The 20,456-nt window shown below is 39.5% G+C and overlaps 1 protein-coding gene across 1 annotated transcript; it reads right to left on the minus strand.

Annotated features, from left to right (window-relative positions):
* Positions 1–14,829: 14,829 nt before the first annotated feature.
* On the minus strand, positions 14,830–17,050 carry LOC133830716 (transcription termination factor MTERF15, mitochondrial). Its single transcript, XM_062260768.1, has one exon. It carries the CDS (start codon positions 16,992–16,994, stop codon positions 15,636–15,638), a length of 1,359 nt encoding a protein of 452 aa, XP_062116752.1. The 5' UTR covers positions 16,995–17,050; the 3' UTR covers positions 14,830–15,635.
* Between the last annotated feature and the right edge of the window lie 3,406 nt (positions 17,051–20,456).

Genomic DNA, 20,456 nt, shown 5'->3' on the forward strand with positions numbered 1-20,456 from the left:
TAACCCATACTCCCTCAACGATTCGGAGGTCACAAGTCCCTCCACTCTCAACTCTTCCTCAGAAAGCCCTTCGAAGAACTTGGACCTCCTTATCATCTCCGCGCAGCAAGGTGTCCGCGGAACGACTTCTGCAAAAATCAAATACAAGCGTTAGAGATCCTCCCAAAAGGCAAATCAAACGCAAAGAAACAAAGTTGAAAAGGAAAAGAAGGAACACTTACCAGGGATTTTGAAGTCCAAAGATAGGGCTGGCACCCTCTTCAGCGGGAAGCCAGTCGTCAGGAACCAGTATTCCCGGAGGTCTGGAACCCTCGCGGTATGACAAGTGGGGCACATCACATCCGGGTGCCTTTCTAGCCTGTAAAACCCCACCTTTTCTGAGTCACCCCTCATAGGCTGAGACTTCAACCCATAAAAGTACAGCACCTCCTCCGGGGTAAGAGCTTCCAGTCTCCGGGACTTGCAAAAGATGAACCACCCCGCTAAGAGCTTGTAGCTGGGAGGAATTAACTGGAAGGGGGCAATCCCCGCCTTCACACAGAAATTGGCGAAGTAACTCCTTAGGGGCAAGTGCGCTCCGCACACTATGTGTGCCCAGCTCCAGGCACCAAAGCCCTCGTGGCTCTGGCTAGCTGACTCGCCCAGCACCGACAGACGGTGCCACATCAGACCTGGGATGTTCTTCAGGCCTGCCTCAGAGGAATACAGCTCCAGCATGCCATAATTCCTGAAAAGGTTCGGTTTTTGGTCCATCTCCCAGATGGAACTATTGGAGGTTGGTGGGCTAGCCGCGACCGCTTTCGCCTTTCCTTTCCCCTTTCCACCAGCGACAGGAGAGCCCTTCTCTTGGGCAGATTCAGCCTCCCCCGCAGCAAGGAGTTGTTCCTTCGAGATGTTCGTCACTGGACAAAAGAAAAGAAAGAAGAAAACACTCTAAGCAGTCAGCACCCTTGTCATACCCTAGTGGTATCAAAGGCGTCGGGGAGACCCTCCCCGAAAACTGCTTGGAGAGGCTCCCACCGAGCTTGTCGAGGGATTGGCACCATGCCACCCGAAGGACAGCAAGGAACCAGACTCAGACCCCGAGCCTAAGCCCACCAAAAGAAGTGTTTTTCTAGAGAAAGACACCCTAAAGGCGTTCATGCTTATGCCCTAAAACAGCAAAACAAGGGACGACTTTCCAAACGCAAATCGCCAAAACACGCAGAAAAGGCTACTTATCGACTCACAATCAATCACATGCCTACCAAAGCCCTATTCACACATGCACATAAGCAATAATGGCAGAAACCTCTACTCTAACAACTACCAACAACCTAAGGTTTGGGAGGAAAGAGCAAAGTAGAAATACTTACTGATATTCGGGTAGGTGGAGGTTGAAGGAGTAACTGGATCACTGCACAGCACGATCGCGAGAAGTAAAAGCTGCAAAGACGAACGGCAATTCAAACCAGGAACTTCGGGGAATAAACCCACTGCCAAATCAAAAAGAAAAGTTTCCAGATACTTACCAAAAGAAATGGCAAGTTCGGAGGAACGTAAGCTGGGAAGCCTGAGAGTTCGAAGGTTTGGAAATCTGAAAATCCTAAAGATGGAGAATCTGAAAGCGTAAAGAGGAAGAAAGGTCCTTTCCCTCGTTTTTATAGCAGGGAAGAGGCCGTTTCGAATTCCTCAAATGGACGGTCCCGTTCTTCCCATTCCGTGTGCATCAGATCCAACGGCTGGAGAGGAAGCGACGATCCTATTTATGACTCATCGGATGGGAATAAAGTATTTATTTCCCATCATTACACCACCTCGGGCCCTGAGTACCATTAAAAACCATCAAATCATTGGTCAGATGACTGACGCACGCATCCTCAACCAGTCGCCTCACGCACACGTCTTGGTCGCAGAACCATTCCCAGAATGACACGTGATCCTTGCCGCACTTGAGTACTTGGTCTCAAACAGAAGAAATTCCTTTTCTCTTTCATACTAATACTCAGGCGGGAAAAAGGAACCTTTTCGGGAACACAGAAGGTGCCCCCTCGCCTAGTCTAAGAAACTGATTGTACAAGCTCCCGGATCTCTCAAAGCTCCGCGACCTTGGGGGGTAAATGTTATCCAGATTTCCGGATAGCGTTTAGATTGATGACTTCGGGGAAGCAGAATTATCAATGTCTTTCACGGTAGGTGACCAGAGCTCGCGGATGGACAGAAAGGCTTCGCCTCCCCTGTTTGATATCCGGATTACTCTTCCAAGCAAACACAACACGGAAACTCGTTGACTCTCCCGGACTCCCGAAGGATACCCCTCGGGGAGGCCCCTTCCAGGAGAGGCCCTTCGAGTGGTCTCCGCGGAAACAGTTCCGTGCCTCGCACAGAACAAAACCGAACTGTCGAGTCCGGGAGAGGGCATATTTGCAATGATATCCGTCTGACACAGGATCCCGCCTGACACGCCCGTCAGGACAAAGCCGCACACATCCCAGCACGCCTAAAGGTACCTTTTCGCCTACTATTCCGCTGACAACTTGGAAAAGACGGCTGACTTTGTGTGTTCCCCATACTTTCACGTAAATATATCCACATAGAGTCTTGTAGCCATGCGACTACAGTAATTGTATCCCCTATTTATGGCTGGTGTAATTAAGACCCATGTACGTGGAGAAAAACCCTAATCCGAAACCCTAGCTATAAAGGCCCCTTCATTTTACAAGAAGAGGGGGGACCGAGAGATCACATAGCAAAAACTCTACTAAAATCTCTCTAGCTTCATCTTCTTCAAGAGAACCCGAGAGAAACATTGTGAGTGTGTGAAGTTCTTATGCACCAGCCATCTTACTGTAACCTTTTCCAAGTATAATAACATCGACTCGTGGACTAGGGCTTGTTAACGCCTGAACCACGTAAAAACACTGTTTGTTTAGTTACATTTCAGTATTTCTACAGTTCTTATCTTTTTATTATTCTGTTAGTTATTCGTTTCCGAAAAACTCGGTAAACACTAATCAAGGCCCTTAAGCCATATTAGTGATTTTGGGTCTTTACACTCGCAGAACAAAGATGACTGCATACTTAGAAAAAGCAAAAACAACACTCGAACATTTCAAGTTCTACACAATAGAGCTAGTTCCCCGAGAGAAAAATTCGAATGCACACGCCCTAGCCAGGCTCGCCACATCTACTGAGGTCGACGAGCTGAATGTTGTGCCAATCGAGTGTCTGTCGACACCCATTATTAGAGAGCGGGAACAAGAAGATGTCTGCATGATCACCTCCGAGCCAACCTGGATGACCCCAATAGTTGAATACCTTGAAACTGGCATTCTCACAGCAGAACGGAACAAGGCTCGAAAACTGATGTATCAGTGATGTATTAGATCCCCAGATACACTATTGTGGAAGGAAGGCTATATCGGAGAGGATACTCTATGCTACTACTCCGATGTGTGACTCCACCCGAGGCCAAAAAGATCCTAGAAGAGATACATGAGGGATTCTGTGGGGACCACACTGGGGGGCATAGCTTATCAAAGAAAATTATACGCCAAGGATACTTCTGGCCAACTATCAAAGTAGACTCATTTGATTATGTCAAGAAATGCGATAAGTGTCAATGGTTCGCTACAGTCCCACGAGCTCCACCTTCCGAGCTAACTATGATAACCTCCCCATGGCCATTTGCGGTCTGGGGAATTGACCCCATAAGCTCATTTCCAACTGGCAAAGGTGGAGTTAAGTGCGCAGTAGTCGCGGTAAATTATTTTACTAAGTGGACCGAGGCCGAACCTCTGGCAACAATTACCTCAAAGAAAATTTTGGACTTTTTGGTAAAAAAAAATATAATCTGTCGGTATGGAATTCCAAGGAAGATAGTATCGGATAACGGTACTCAGTTCGATAGTGAACTATTTACCAATTTTTGTGAGAAAAATGGGATAATAAAGAGCTTCTCCTCTGTGGCTCATCCCCAAGAGAATGGCCAAGTCGAAGCTGTGAATAAAACCCTGAAGAGCTCGATGAAGAAGAAATTGGAAGAACCCAAGGGAAAATGGCCGGAGGAGTTACCATAAGTTTTGTGGGGATATCAGACCACAGCTCACACTTCAACAGGACATACCCCCTTTTTCCCTAGCATATGGATGCAAGGCTATGCTACCAATTAAGGTCGAAGTACCCACTATTTTTAGCCATGCTTTTTACCAAACCTCAAACCAATCCCAGCTCGAAGTAAGTCTGGACCTGATTGAAGAAAGATGGGACGAGGCTCAGCTAAAAAATGCATCATACCAGCAGCGAGCTACTCGATATTTCAATAAAAGGTTCGGAACAGGAAATTTTGATTGGGAGACTTGGTGCTGAGGTGCGTATTCCTGGCTACGAGGGACCCAGCCGTTGGCGTGCTCGGGCCTAATTGGGAAGGGCCTTATCAAATCGAGTCAGTTATCCGACCTGGCGTCTACAAATTGGCAAGATTAAATGAGGAATTGGTACCACAAGCATGGAATGGCGAACATCTACGACCTTACTATCAATAGTGTAGGAATGATGTCACATGTAACCATGCTTGTTTATCTTTACTATGCTTCTGTTAATAAATTGTTCAATTCTGAATAAAGTTCATTTTCGTTTTAGTATGTTGTATCTTTTGCAAACTCTCTTAATTTAATAACCTATGGTCACACTCATAGGATATTAAGGGGGCATTGGTGGTATATATACCGTAATCTTGAAAAAATAAATAGCATACACAAAAAGAATAGAAGTATTTTGATATAACCAAATACGCGAGCTAAGATAGTTTGGACATAACCAAATTATTAAAATATAAATGTATTTGGTTATAACCAAATACGCGAGCTAAAATAGTTTGGACATAACCAAATTATTAAAAAAATAAAAGTATTTGGATATAACCAAATACGCGAGCTAAAATAGTTCGGACATAACCAAATTATTACAGAATAGAAGTATTTGGATATAACCAAATACGTGAACTAAAATAACCAGATTATTAAAAGTAAAGTGTTTGGATATAACCAAATGCGCGAGCCAAGGTAATTTGGATTTTACCAAATACGCCTCTAGATATAACTAGATCAAAAATATATGTGTATGGATTGCGAACCAAACACGACCTAAACAGGTTTGGAACAAACCAACTAAAATAGATTGACGCAGATGGGATGTAAATTGAACCCACTTCAGGTTAAGTCGAGATTGAAGCTGGAATATTTTGCAAAAAGATAGTTTCGACCTCATAACTTTGGGGAGCTACCCGAAGACGAGGAAAAGTAACTAGAAATGCAGGATATAACTAAACTACCTACCTTACACGCCATATAAGTACTTTCGAGTGCATGGTAAAAGTAAGCTCCGACCTTGACAAGTAACGAGATCGAACACGGATACATCGAGTAAACTGTGCATGAATGTATTGAAACTCAAGCTTAAATCCACCGCGTGTTTGTATGAATAAACAGACAAAGGCAAACCTTTAATATAAACTGCTTGAAATATTTTGATTTAAGAGATGTAAAGCAAAAATATTAAAGCCAAATATGGTATTGTAAATATCATAAGAAAACAACTCTTTTACGAGCTATAAATTGTCTTAGCCCCAAGGGCACATAAAACAAAAGATAAAATCTATTACAAAGGTTTCAAAGGGACGTAGCCCCGAATCGAGATTTAGGAGGAAGGAGCGCCCTCCTTAGCCTTCTCAGCATCCTCCTTAGCCTTCTCTGCCTCCTCCCGAGCAGACTCATCCGCTTCAAGCTAAGCTTGCCATTTGGCCACAAGCTCCTCCTCAAAAGAGCCTAGGAAGCTGGTATCGAGATCAGCATTGCTGGCCCAGATCCTGTACATGGCCAGGTCAACTGCTCGGTCCTTCCTCTCCTTGAACTCTTCGAGGAGACAGGTTTTTTCCTCCTCCATTATCTAGAAGGTGGCCTTTTTCTCCTCCTCAAGCTTGGCATTGATCTTCTCAAGCTCCTCAAGCCTGGCATTCAGCTTCTTGAGCTCGACTATTCTAGCCTTCATCTGCTTGGCCTTAGCCTCCAGTTTTGATTTTTCGGCCTTAAACTCGTCTGCAAGCTTGAGCTGGAGATCCTTCGTCTCTTGAGCATATGACATGCTTGATTGGATCTCGTTGTTCAGCTTATAATTTAGCTAAGCAAACGCAATAAGAGACTGACACACAAACAAATCAAGTTAGAATATGCACTAAACACAACAACAACGATAATAATGTAAGAGAAGTTACCGCACCAGCGAGCTCGACACTCTTGTCATAAAGGGTGGTGCAGTCCTGAGCATTGTTCAAGAACTGCCACTAGGGAGCCTCAAAGCTGCTAATGCTCTGGCCTACCAGAGACAGGACGTCCGAGCCAAGTGTAGCCCCATGGGTCATGGCAGCATTGTCGACAACATACTCATCAAAATGAGTAGAAATTGACAACAGACGCCCTTTGGACGTTGGTTTCATTGGAGGAGGGCCGAGCATGCGGAGGATCTTGACAGAAGGAGGTGGAGGAGGAGCACCTGTGATGGACACATCGACTTGGGAGGCAGGACCCGCAGCCGGGCTCGCAACAATGGGAGCTGGGGGAGGAAGAGTCTTCTCAGTCCTCTTAGAGACCTTAGCAGGTCGATCAGACTTCTGCGAGGCTCTCAGGCGCTTGCTCTTCTTAGCCCCCTCACCCATGGCAAGCACGATCTCGAGATCACAATCCATAGTGCCTACACAGTGACACCACATTATAAGAAATTTCAAGACACAAAAAGTTAGCATAATCCAGACAGACAAGGAATAAAAGGACAAGTAACGAGGAACCTAACTGGAACCCTCCCCCGAGCTCGTGCTCGGCGACCACGTAATTCCCCCATCTTCAGAAGAGGCAGGGGGAGTCCCTTCCCTATATGTGGAAGTCAACCTCGAAAGGTCCCTATAATCATTCATCCCATATTGGATGGCTATTCCATTCCAGACCTTATTCAGGCTATACATAGTATCGTACTTCCCTAACCAGCTATCAAACCTATGGACTCTCTCATCTACCAGGACCATACATAAAAATTGTCCCTATCATCTGGGCACAAGATTAGAGTGTCAGGTTTATGGTTAAGTAGTGAAGGAGACCATAAAGTCGAGCTAAGGATGATCGTACCTCTGTCACTCGAGCTCGAAGCCTCATCATTGGCCTCGTTCCCTGAGCACGGACTCCTGCAATGGCGAGCTGGGGATCGTGCCTTAGAGCTTTGCCTCAGAGGAAGGCTGCCGGTTGGGAGAGGCACACACTCCTACTGAGTGTACTTCTTGTTGGACCAGTCGTTTGTGGATTGATCCTTCTCTAAGAGACCACAGGCTCGAAGCTTATCTTCATGAAGAAGATAAGACAGGGATCGCTTGCCATAAGGGAGTTGAAGCAAAGTCTCCTTATGTTCCTTCATCTCAGCAGTGGGAGTAGGAAGATGATAGTTGGATGAAGGAATAAAGGTATTATGAGTGGTTTGAGCCTAAGCAAGAATTTGAACATGAAAAGAAAAAAAAAAGATCGTATACTTACGGATTCGCCTGAACGAATAGTGTCTGGAGGGAGCCAGACCGTCCGTCCAAAAGAATGCCACCTTGAAGTTGGGAGGATGGTTCGGGAGGTCCTCGAAGATTTTCTTCTCATGAGGGTAGCTTGAGAGATAATAGAAGCCATCTCCTCCCCGAGCTCGGGAAGGATTTCTTTTCCAGCAAAAGAGATACAAAATCTCCTTTGGTGAAGGTCCTTCCCACTTTAGCTCCTGGTAAAGCGACCTCAGGGCTAAAAAACCCTATATGAGTTGGTGTTGAGTTAGAAGGGAGCGAGCTCGAAGAAATCCAAAAGGCCCTTGAAAAATGACTTCAAGGGCAATAAGGCCCCTGCCCTCTTGTGCTCATGGCTCCAAGCCGCATATTTTAACTTACTGTCAAGATTACCATCTCCCGGGGCGCGACAGCTTTGCTCGTGGGAGGTTGGAGCTCGACACCTCAGAGAGCTTGATAGTCCAATTCCATGGAGGGCCAAGATGTCAGAGATCTGCCCTAGTGAAGAGATCGAGCTCCAATAATGCTCGACCTCGAAAAATTCTCCCCTCGAGGTGGGAATAGTGGTTGGCTGCGAAGTAGATGGGGGATTTGATGGTTCTTCCATCAGTGAAAATTGGAGATCGCCCGGTTTGAATGCGATCGTCACCTTAAGAGAAGGATCGAGGGGGATTGGTCTAGGCTCGAGGTCTGGATTTGGGTAGATGGCGACCCTAAGTCTCTTCCTTTTTCTCTCTCCGACCTCGTCGATTTGACGTCAAAAGTGAGCTCGGGTGTCTTCTTGCTCACGCCTTAGTTCGTTCTCCCGAATCAAGCGCTAATTTCGAGTAAAAGGTGACTCCGGGCTCGGAATAGCCAGTGAGTAAGGAATTGCGAGTTTCGACCCCCACCACTTTTCCAAATTCTGCGACATCTAGCAAGAAAGAAAAAGGGTGAGGGTCAGACGAACAAGAGATTAAGAATAAAAATCTAGACGGTCCAAGCTCGAATGCTCAAGACTATGGAACGAGCTCAGTCAAAAGAGCAAGATTAGGCTCGGAGCGTGTATTCCGCATAAAGGGGAAAATTGGATTTAGTTTTGAATCCCGGATTTTCAGGGAAAAAGTTGGCTGTTACTCAAAAAGTGATATTTTTGGGAAACGTGCAATTTGAAAACCCTAATCTTGTACCCAGTTTATTGGTCTACACGATATGATAGTTGAAATCAAGATAACCCAGTAAAATGAAAAAAATCTGGGTTTGGAAAATCTTAACAACAGAAAAGCCTATAAACTACACTATATTGATTGAAGCATTCTAATAAAAAAACTAGTAAATGTGCCTAAGTGCAACAACATAAACATGCATGGAAAGATAAAGTATATACACGAACATATGGGGGTCAAGAATAGACACTTACACAATGTAGATGGTGGGAACAGAGAAATGGATGACTGAAGAAGAGGTTGCAAAGACGATCTCACAGAGTCGAATAGGCTGACGGTGCTTTGTTTCCTCGGTTTGGAGAACATACAACAGTAGAACGGGTTTCAGGTTCTGGGTTTTTGTTCTTCCCTTCTCTCTGAAAACTCAAAAATGTAAAATTGAAATGAAGAAGACGATGGGCGTATTTATAGGCCATAGCAGAATGCCAAACGAAAAATTGGATCTGGACTGTTAGACGAGATTGATATCTGATCGAACGAACAGGTATTGGCGTGGCAATGGCGGAAAAAAGATGGCAGATGAGGAGACGTGGGCATGGTGCAAACATACTCAAGTACTCTAATCTTCCAATCCCCGCCTGACGCATGTCCACACTCGAGTACAAATGATGGTACAGCTTCCAAGAAGGGCAGCTCAAAAGTTTCCTTCTCATGGGATTCAAACTAATACTTTTGAGGGGGCAAAATGTTACACCCAAATTTTGAGATAAGGAGTTATGACCCCGAAAGCTGGGCTCGTCAGGTGTGAGCTCAAAATATGCATGGTCGTCATATGATCCTTCAGTTAGATCGTTTTGTTGTAATTAGCGACCTCGAAAGCTCGAGGGTATGTAGCCTCGAATATGTTCTGAGCTCGCAACGACATGACACTTAAATACATTTTTCACCGATTGCCTTCAGGCGAGAAAGCTAGGGAAGTACAAGCTCGGATGTAGCAGCTTCGTCAGCATCTACTTGTCCCGAGCATAGCGCGAAGTTGGGTGGCAAGCTCGTGATTGACTCATAGTCTCGAAAAACTCAATGCCAATCGTTGATCTCGAAGATTTGGTGAATTATCTGGGATAACCCATTACGTGTGAACATATTTATTGTTGTACAATCCCAATATTTAAGGGATATCATTTAATCTGTTATCCGTTCCCGATCTTCATGGGACGTTTCCGTGTATGTAGGAGATAATGCATTTAATGGCATTAAGTTAATTGATCTACAGAATATCTTCCCGAAATGTGTGGGAATGAATTATGCAACCTTCCCTATAAATAGAGAAAGAAGCACCATTTGTAGGGGACCTTTTTATTTTCTAATTTCTGAGGAGGACACTCTGGGCAACTTATCTCAGAAAAATTTCCAGAAAACTCCCAAGTCTTAATAATATAGACTCGTGGACTAGGCAGAGTTAACTGCTGAACCACGTAAAAATTCAGTTGTTTTCTTCTTTTTTCATTTGCTCCAATATTTTATTGTTTAATTGCTCTACTATTTAAGTTGACGAAAAATGACATCAACAGGTTGCTAACCATATTTTTTGGTGATAATGATTGGGCTTTAATATAGCAAACACATTCATATAGATGTAGTTATAGCAAGCAATGTGCTAGGCATCTAGAAAGTTATGCTTTAAAGCATGAGTAACATTAGCATGCATGTTTAACACAAATACTTGGTTCTCAACATCCCCAATTGCTTCCTTTCATTTTCTCATGAAATAGATCAATGATTTGTGATTTTCACTATGAACTATCATGAAAGAAATTGGATACAAGTGAATGTTTGCATCTAGTGCAGCTGCACATAACATGTGGACACCATATTTTGTCTTTAAGAAAGTGTTAGCTCACACTTATCACATGATGGCATGAAGTGAATTCTTGCTACAAACTAAAAAGGGAGAAGAAATAATACTAGAAGCATCAACTTTCCATCGCAAAATATCATGAATTGTACTTGAATTCTTCTACTTCAACATGTACAAGAAAGCAGGTAACTTCGCATATGACATTTCATATATCCCCTAACATACATAAAAGCATTCATTTTGCATTGCCAAGCATTTTCATAGCTCATCTCGATGTCATAATGTTTTTTTTCATGTCTTCCCTTGTATTTTTTTTTGCCATGTATCTAATTATGTTAACATCATATTTCTCCTTGAAATAATGGTCAATGGCCCATTGTGCAGATTGAGGTATCTTTTGTTGTCACCAAAATTCAAGTGAGTAAACAATTATCTCAAACATGTCAGAGCCCACCAATTTTTCTCCTTAATCTCCAACCAAAACCGAGATCCTTGTAGGTGATATACCAAACATCATACTGGACTTCTTCATTGCAAACTCGCAATTATTCTTCATCATGAACTAGTGTACTTTGGTCTTCAAATCTAGCTTCTAAAGAAATTTGACCAATCTGAATTTATCTGCAACTAACGGAGGATGGGACTTATTCATCATATTCGAGTATGGTATATCATGTCATGTAAATACTGGAACACTCCATTTGATGTCTTCAATTATATTGGAATGACTACTTTTCAAGCTAGGTGTTTTACGCCCTTGGCTTTTCCATTGTGACGATGCATATAGCGATATTCTGGGATTTTCCTCGACTTGTTGGACATGTATAATATCTAGCCTCTGACTTGGCAATTCAACAATATATCACCGTCACTATTGTCTCCCGCATCTTTTTCATTATCTGCACTTAAATCAGCAATCAGAACATCATTCACATTGACTCGTACTCATACATTGACTTATGGGGGACAGTTTTTTTTGGAACAAATGTATGAACTTGACTTAAAATTTCATTACTTTTACTAGGTCGAGGACCTAATTCTGGAACAAAAGTTTGAACTTAATTTCAAACTTCCTTATCAAAAGTAGATCCCAAAGGAGGATCAACAAATATATTATTTGAAATAGAATAACATAAAGCAAAATTCAATATTGGATAGACGTGGATATTTCATTAATGAATACAAACACTTCCTCATCACTTGTAGGAAAAGCATGAGTTAAGGAGATCCACTACATGTATAAGGAACATTCAATTTCAACTCAAACAATAACCTATCGATCGCAAGTACTTCATGTTATGATATGATACACAAGTAGGTGTAAAATTTTGAGAAAATTACACACAAGTAGGTTTGTATTTTGATTTTTTTTTATTATCATCAAAATATGACAAAATTGAGTTTACATTAATATAATGAGGTATTTAAATACATCTAAACATGTTGGAAGCAATTTGGTAACTTTTGGAATGATCTTTTTGAGTTGAGCAACACGGGAGCTTATGTGCTTCAGTTTTATTCCTGCCTTTTTTTTCATTCTTTGCTTATGAGGTAGTGTACAAAAACCATTCAAAAGTACAAGTTGTATCTTCAACTACATAAGACGATAAAACCCAAAGGGAAAGGCAAAACCAACAACCTCCTCAACTTAAGGCTATTCCTAGCTCGGCTCGGATAACGCAATTCTGGGAGGAGTCAGTAGTTGGGTATTGGATCCCTTTGGGCATAAAAATAAGGTACAAAATCAGGTTGTGTGGTGATATGTCTCATGTCCTTAGGCAAGGTATCGCTTGACACCTTCAACATTTCTGAAAGTGCAAGTGGCGACATGTATTTACCTAGTAGGTGACACATCATCTAACGTTGTTCAAGTGCTCATATGTTGCCATGTTGCTAGTTTCTTGAAATTTGACTCCAAAATTTGTTTTTGAATTAAAATCAAGTGAAATTTTTCCTAGAGCATTGCTAATACTATTTAAAATATTTTGGAAGGTTCAAAGTGACTGGTCACACTTTTCCACTCTAGCTCTCAAAGATTAATAATTTTCTCAAATAAAATCATCAAATAGAATTGATAGGTCATGTTTCAGAGAATAATAAGAGAAATAGCATGAACTCAACTTAAGAAAGCTTGGAAGGTTGTAGTTTGAAGCTTGCATATGACCATTGGATAAAATAGTGAGGGGTATTTGAAACATAAGCACTAATACTTTAGTAAAAGTTGCACATATATACCAATTTTTTTATTTTGATACCAACAATTTAAGGTGTGCGACTATTAGTACCACACCCTCATTTGCTATCATGGTTATTATTATTAGCTATGCGTCAACTTTTTATTGGAGCATTTATTAACTAATTTTTAAAAATATTATAAAATGAAAATATTAAACTAATAAAAAGGCTAGAATGCCATTAGGGCTAGCTTAAGTAGTTGTGTGTGAGTGTGAGAGAGGGGATAATCAAATTCCCCACTGTAATTAAAAAAAAATAGAAAAATTATTTAATTTATTGTAAATTTAAAAAATCACACCAAATTTTAATGAAATGTCTATTTGGGTGTTTAGTTAGAATTGCTTCGTTTTTATTTTGCCATGTAATTAAGTTTTAGATTTATTCTACTTCTTTCCCTCACCTCATGACTGCCACTTCTCATCGTCTCCTTCCATCACCCAAGTTGCCACTCCTCCCCCAGCTGCTCCTCCCTAGCAACCATAGCCGTTCTTAGGTTGGCAACTCGCAACACATTTGGGCTGGCACTCGTCATTTTTATATTTATTTTGATTGTTACTTAATATCCATATCGGCAAAGGCCAAAGCACAGAGAACGAGTGGTACATTTGGGTTGTTGAGGAATGGTCGAAGTCTTGGGCAAGGTGTCGAGCAATTGGGGCGTCTAACAAGATGAGTGCTAAGTTGTTTTGTATGGGTTGATTTTTTGGTTTTTCCAAATCAATTTCTTTCATGTTAATTTCAGGTTATTTTAGGGATTTGAGCAAGAAGAAGAAGAATAAGATGATAAGTAAGTTCTATTGATTTTGGGTTAAGATTTTGGAAGATGAAGATGAATTGACTTTGGGGTAATTTTGGGATTAGGACTTAGATGATGAATTCATTTTGGCATTCATTTTGGCATTCATTTTGAGGCTTTTAATTTTGTGATTACGTCTTGATGTTAGTGGTTTTTTCTTTTTATTTTTATAGAAAAATGTAATAGTTTGTATTTTTTAGATTTTTGTGTGTTTATTCAATTTTTTAATAAATTATAAATATATATATATTTCGCTTTCTATTAGTTTATATGATTTTATTAAAATTTTCTCTAATCATAAGTTGACACGTAGCATAATGTATTATTTTATTGATGTCATGCAATTTTTACCGAAATATTAGTGCTTATGCTACAAATACTCGTGTTTCCCATTAAGTAGATTTTGTTTGGATCTTGTCCCTTAAAAAAATAAATTACCCTAGAAAAGTATAGGGAAATAAATGAAAGGATAATAATTTCCTAAAATTTCGTAAGATTTTTATTTTCTTTTGAATATATTTATAATTGTCCTAAATTTTATAAAAGAAATATTTGCAGCATAAATACTTAATATTTTACATTTGTTATAGTTAAATACTAAATTTTTTATTTTTATGGCAAAAATAGTCAATGTTCAATATATGTTAAAGATAAATACCTAATCATTTTTATTTGAGCAAAAATACCTAAAGTTTTTAAAACATTATATTTTCAATACCTCCAATGTTAGAGTTGTTAAGTGTTGACTCACCATATATGTATCACTCTGTAATTTAGGCATTTTTGTTACGAAAATATGTATTTTTTAAATGTCTTAATTTAAAATGTCTTTTCAATTCATTTTTCTAATTTAAAATATTTTTATAAAAAAGATAAATATGAACAATTAAATAGTGATAAATGTCTACTTAGTCAATATGTTTAAAAGTTTCAATATTGGAAATACTGATAAAAATAATGTTTTAGCAATTTTAAGTATTTTTGTCGTAAATATAAAAGATTAAGTATTTAAATATAACAAGGGTAAAATATTGGTATTTATGCCGCAAATACCCTTTTATAAAATTATCAATATTTATGTTTTATTTTATCTATAAAGAGATTTCTCAAAAAAAATTTATGAATCCAAAGAAGTAGGATGCTGCAAGACAATTTTAATACTTGTACAGGGGCCAATAAAGTTAGCCCCGAGGGTTAAGACTGAGCTGGAGATTATGTATACGTGACAGGCATGTCATTCTATGCACGTCATGAGCAATTTTGGTTGAAAAGAATACAAAACCAAACCAAACCGAACCGAGTCAACCATAGTTTCTTTTATAACTAAATTAAAAAACTAAGACCCCAAAAGCTTAAAATGCTTTTGCATCACTATCGTACAAAAATAGACAAAATCTTCATTGGATCTCCGAAGTCTGCAGCATCAGCTAAACTGGGACTCACCTACATTAGTAACACTGTTGAAGCTTGAAAGTTCTTATGCATTTCCACATTCCCTCATTTAAAGCAAAAGCTAAATAAATTATATTACTAACACTGCAGTTTCTCTTCCATTGTTGAATAATCATCTCATGCTGGACATCAGGACCTCAGCAAAACCAGCTCTCTTTGTTTTTGGTTGACTATCTCATGTCCATTACTCCTGAAAGCTCACAGACACTTTAAATTACACTGTCCATTCATCGATTACACCACATGACATAATATTTCTCATTCCTTTCTAACTCTCTCCACCTCCTGGGAGATTTGATCACAAATCTTAAATTCAATGGCCAACTCAATTAGACCGAGCATTTTAAGATCGAATGGTCAACATGGTAGCTGTATGGTTCACTGAGTGAGAGACTAGGCCTTAACATTGCTTATTGTGAGGTATGAAAAAAACCACATCTTCTCTTTCAATCGATATTATTAACACATGGAAAACTCAATGCAATTCCAAATTCAAGACCATTGAAAGATAACTTAATGTGTAACCATTCAATCTTTGCAACTTAGACAATGACGCACCATTATAATTTGGCATGTCAAGGAAACCAACTATTCCATGAACAATTTCATGTTTTTCACATCTTCTTTGGATGCTGGTTTGCTTTGTGGTTTAAAAATCTTCCATAATCCAACTGGTTGTCGGCTTTTGACTTCAACATCTCCGGAATATCTCCCAAAAAACTTTAGACACTCTGGATACGGCTTGACGTAAAGGTTATAGAACTTCAGTCTACTAGGCTTGATCAGAGCTCTTAAACCAACTGGAGAACCAAGCCCATCTTTTGATCTCAAATACTCTATTACACTGAACCGAGGAACTATCTGCTTATCAAAATTCACACCAACATACTCTGGAACTTCAAGCAAGCAATGAATGTTGAATTTCATTCTATGCACTAAAAAATCTACTTTCTTTTCTATATCTTCCATCTTGTACACAATTGACCTTGGCTCCTTCCATAATAGCTCAAAGGCCTCTCTGCGAGTCAACCCTTGCCTGCAAAAGTAGTCAACTCTCAACTTCACTTCAAAGCCTGCTCTAAATTCACCCTCACTAAAGATCTTCTCCTGGATTGCCACTCGACATTTCAAACTCCTCAATAATTCAAAGCACCGCGAAAGTTCGCCTAATTCCATGCCAAGAATTCTCGGGTCTCTACTAATTTCTTTGCTTATCAAATCATTGCTAAACCCCAACGCTTTAAACTCAGAAACCAATGGCTTCAACCTATCTTCAACCCCAAACCCCAGTACCTCCGGGAAAGAATGCAGAATCCAATCAACTCCTTCTGCCGAAATTGGAATACCATCCATCAAGAATCCGACTCTCCTTCGAATTTTACTGTCGTTCATCAAAGTCACCCCAGGAAAACCCTCTAAAACCCTACTCAAAGTACCATCGTTAAACCCCATACCCCTCAAAACAACAAGGGTTTTATGAAAACCGTTTGGGTCTATGTGATACTTACTAGAATGCTCTAAAACACTCCTAACCATCGATGGAGAAACCCTCGAAAGCCCCAACTGTGAAAAACCCATTTCCCATTTATTGAGAAACTGGCAATCCAAAACCCCAGGGCATTCACAAACCAAAGATACAAGTTCATTTTGGGGAATTTGAAAGGTGAAAAGAATACCGATAGACTTTTCCATGTCCTTTAAATTCATCTGCAGTAAAAAGCGATTGTTCTTTGAGAGGAAACTGTGGAGCAGAGAAGACGGGAAGCCATACCTATGAAGCAGATTAGCAATGGAGATTTGATTCCTGTAGTGGGATTGTTCAGTTAACCTGGCATCACTCTGGATTGGGATTGTTGAGAATGATTGAGAATTTTGGTTCGGCAAAATTGACGGCTGTTTCCGAAGAAGACTAAAAGAGACGCTTCTCGTTAGCCTTGCCGTGGCCATCGTAATATTAGTTCCCTCTGAACCCAAGCTGATGTCGGATGTTATAATATAGTCAATGGCTACTAGGTTTCGAAAATGTTCCACTTTACATCTATTTCTTTTTTAAATTCTACTAATATGGGAAATTTGACTTTTAACGCATGTAAGGCGATTATATTTAAAAAATACGCTATCACCTATATGAGTCTCAATTTAGTCCTACTATTTACCTTAGTACTAAAAATACCCTTGCCATTTGTTTCTCTTCTCTCTCAATCTCTCTATATTTCTTATCACTCTTGGTCCCGACCCAAAAAAACTCTCAAAACCCACATTTGAACCCATCGCAACCCAACGAAATCGGAGAAGAGAAGCATTGTCGGAGAAGGTCTTCGGAACCAGGACTTGAACATTGGACCGGAAGCACCCAGAGGCAACCAAACAACTCCGAAGTAGGCGAAACAACTCCCAAGTACGCGAAGGTGAGGGTTTTCTTTTTAATCTACAATGTTTAGTTTTTTGTTGATGTTTTGTTCATAGGATAGATCAGGGCTGGGTAACTAAGAACTCTGGGTTTTTTTTCAAATATTTTGACCCCCTCGATAGGCCTCGATAGTATATGTTAGATATGTTTTTGAATGTGCCTCAATTGACCTCAATAGGTCTCGATGCTACTAGGCATTTCAGTTTTAGGGTGCCTTGATAGAATTAGACATAAACCATGATTTAACACCTGCCTCGATAGGACTCGACAGGCCTCGATTGACCTCGATGATATTAGACATATGGTTGATTTAGCCCCTGTCTCGATATACCTCGATGATAATATACATATGGCTGATTCTAGCATCTGCCTTGATAGGCCTCGATATGCCTCGATAGAATAAGACTTATGGTTGTTTTAGCACCAACCTCGATAGGACTCGATAGAATTAGATATATTATGATTTTGCCTTGCCTCGATAGGCCTCGATGAAAAAAAAAATGAAAAATTGTTCAACCATGGCTTGTGCTAGCCAAAGAGTCAAGGTTTAGACAAAGTTTTCTCCTATGGCTCCCCATTTGTTCAAGATTATTCTTGAAGAGAATATTGGGAACACCAAGTTAGTAAGTATACTACTTTTGAAGAGAATATTGGGAACACCAAGTTAGTAAGTATACTACTTTTGAAGAGAATATTAAGTAGTATACTTACTAACTTGGTGTTCCCAATATTCTCTTCAAGAATAATCTTGAAAAAATGGGGAGCCATAGGAGAAAACTTTGTCTAAACCTTAGCTCTTTGGCTAGCACAAGCCATGGCTGAACAATTTTTCGTTTTTTTTCATCGAGGCCTATCGAGGCAAGGCAAAATCATAATATATCTAATTCTGTCGAGTCCTATCGAGGTTGGTGCTAAAACAACCATAAGTCTTATTCTATCGAAGCATATCGAGGTCTATCGAGGCAGATGCTAGAATCAGCCATATGTATATTATCATCGAGGTCTATCGAGGCAGGGGCTAAATCAACCATATGTCTAATATCATCGAGGCCTATCGAGGCAAGTGCTAAATCATGGTTTATGTCTCATTCAATCGAGGCACCCTATAACTGAAATATCTAATAGCATCGAGGCACATTCAAAAACAGGCCTAACATATACTATCGAGGCCTATCGAGGTGGGTCAAATTTTTTGAAAAAAAACTCAGATTTCTCAGTTACCCAGCCTCGATCTATCCTATGAAGAAAATATCAACAAAAAACCAGACATTGAAGATTAAAAAGAAAACCCTCACCTTCGCGTACTTGGGAGTTGTTTCGCCTACTTCAGAGTTGTTTGGTTGCCTCTGGGTGCTTCCGGTCCGATGTTCAAGTCCTAGTTCCGAAGACCTTCTCTGACACAATGCTTCTCTTCTCCGATTTCCTTGGGTTGTGACGGATTCAAATGTGGGTTTTGAGAGTTTTTTTGGTTTGGGACAGAGAGTGAGAGGGAATATAGAGAGACCGAGAGAGAAGAGAGAGAGAGAGAGAGAGAGAGAGAGTCAGAACAAATGGCAGGGGTATTTTGGGTACTAAGGTAAATAATAGGACCAAAATGAGACTCATATAGGTGATAGGGTATTTTTAAATACAATCCCCTTACATGCATTAAAAGTCAAATTTCCCACTAATATTGAAAGCATTGTATTTTATACCAAATAATTTTTTGTCAGTAAATATAATCAATATTTTCAAAACGTTGAACTTTTATGACTAGTTTTTTATTGATTAAGATTTTGGTATAAACGTACAACATCTTTGAAAATTTTAAGTATATTTACCACAAAAAATAAATCGGTATAGAAGTGTAACATTTTAAAAAAATTGGGCATTTTAATTGCCAATTTCTCTATAATATATTGAATAATTAGTTCCCAATTCTTTCAAGATTGTTACACTTAAGTCCCATTTTTTTTTCTTTTTATGGCAATAATCCATTTCGTTATTGTTTTGTTGCAACTGTTCCCATTTCCATTAACAAATTCGTTAAATGTTGATTCAGTATCTACGTGTAACAAATTTTGCCCAAATACTCAATTGGCTCCTATGTTTTGTTAAATGACAATTTGACCCCCGTATTTTGTAAAATGGATCAAAATAATACCCCGAACCAGATTTTGCTCAAACTGTTTTTCAATAGGACCACAATGCCCTCAAATTTTTTGTGTTTTTTTTTTATATTTAAGATATTTTCTTGTTATATATATATATATTTTATTTTAAACATAAAAAATATTTATCAATTAATTAAAATTTATAAATAATTCTATTAAAAATTAAAAAATATAGTTTGATTAATTAAAACCCAAACCTAATCAAAACATAATGAAAACAAATCATTTTTTTCCATTTTCTTTTTCTTTTCATCTTCTTATCATCTTTACTTCACTGTTCATATCAAAAACCCAGATTAGATCCACAACATTGTCCCAAATTTCATATTTGGTGAGTGAAATTCATAATGATATTGGCAAGCTTGAGCAGCTTCTTACAACCTCCCACGCTATAACACTCTACTAATCCAGGACTGTTACACGGTGTGTTTAAAATGGTGCTTAACTCGTTAAGTGAGTCATTTGGACTCAAAATTGTACATACGATTAAACAATGGTTTATGTACTAAATTTTTTGGTCAAAAGAATTATACTTTTCATTAAAAAGTTTAAACATATACAATGGATCCCAAAATAAGTTTTAAACAAAGACAATTATAACCAAGGTTACAAAAGTAGCCGACCTAAGCAACAAAATTGGACTTAAACCCTAAGTCCCTCAAAATATATCTCGACCATGGTAGTTGAGTAGGCTGAGTATGCACACACCACCCAAGAGCCCTCCAACTCACGGCTTGTCAAATTTTCCTTTGCCCTTACCTGCATCACGAAGTAACCGTGAGCCAAGGCCCAACAAGAAAACTCAACTAGGCAAAACAAGTATTCAATTAAGTACCAACATCAAAT

The sequence above is a fragment of the Humulus lupulus genome, chromosome 4, assembly GCF_963169125.1.
Source record: "Humulus lupulus chromosome 4, drHumLupu1.1, whole genome shotgun sequence".
Classification (NCBI taxonomy): Eukaryota; Viridiplantae; Streptophyta; class Magnoliopsida; order Rosales; family Cannabaceae; genus Humulus; species Humulus lupulus.

What these genes read in the sequence shown, in the direction of transcription:
- LOC133830716 (XM_062260768.1), bottom strand. Translation starts at nt 16,994, where the DNA reads ATGGCCACGGCAAGGCTAACGAGAAGCGTCTCTTTTAGTCTTCTTCGG.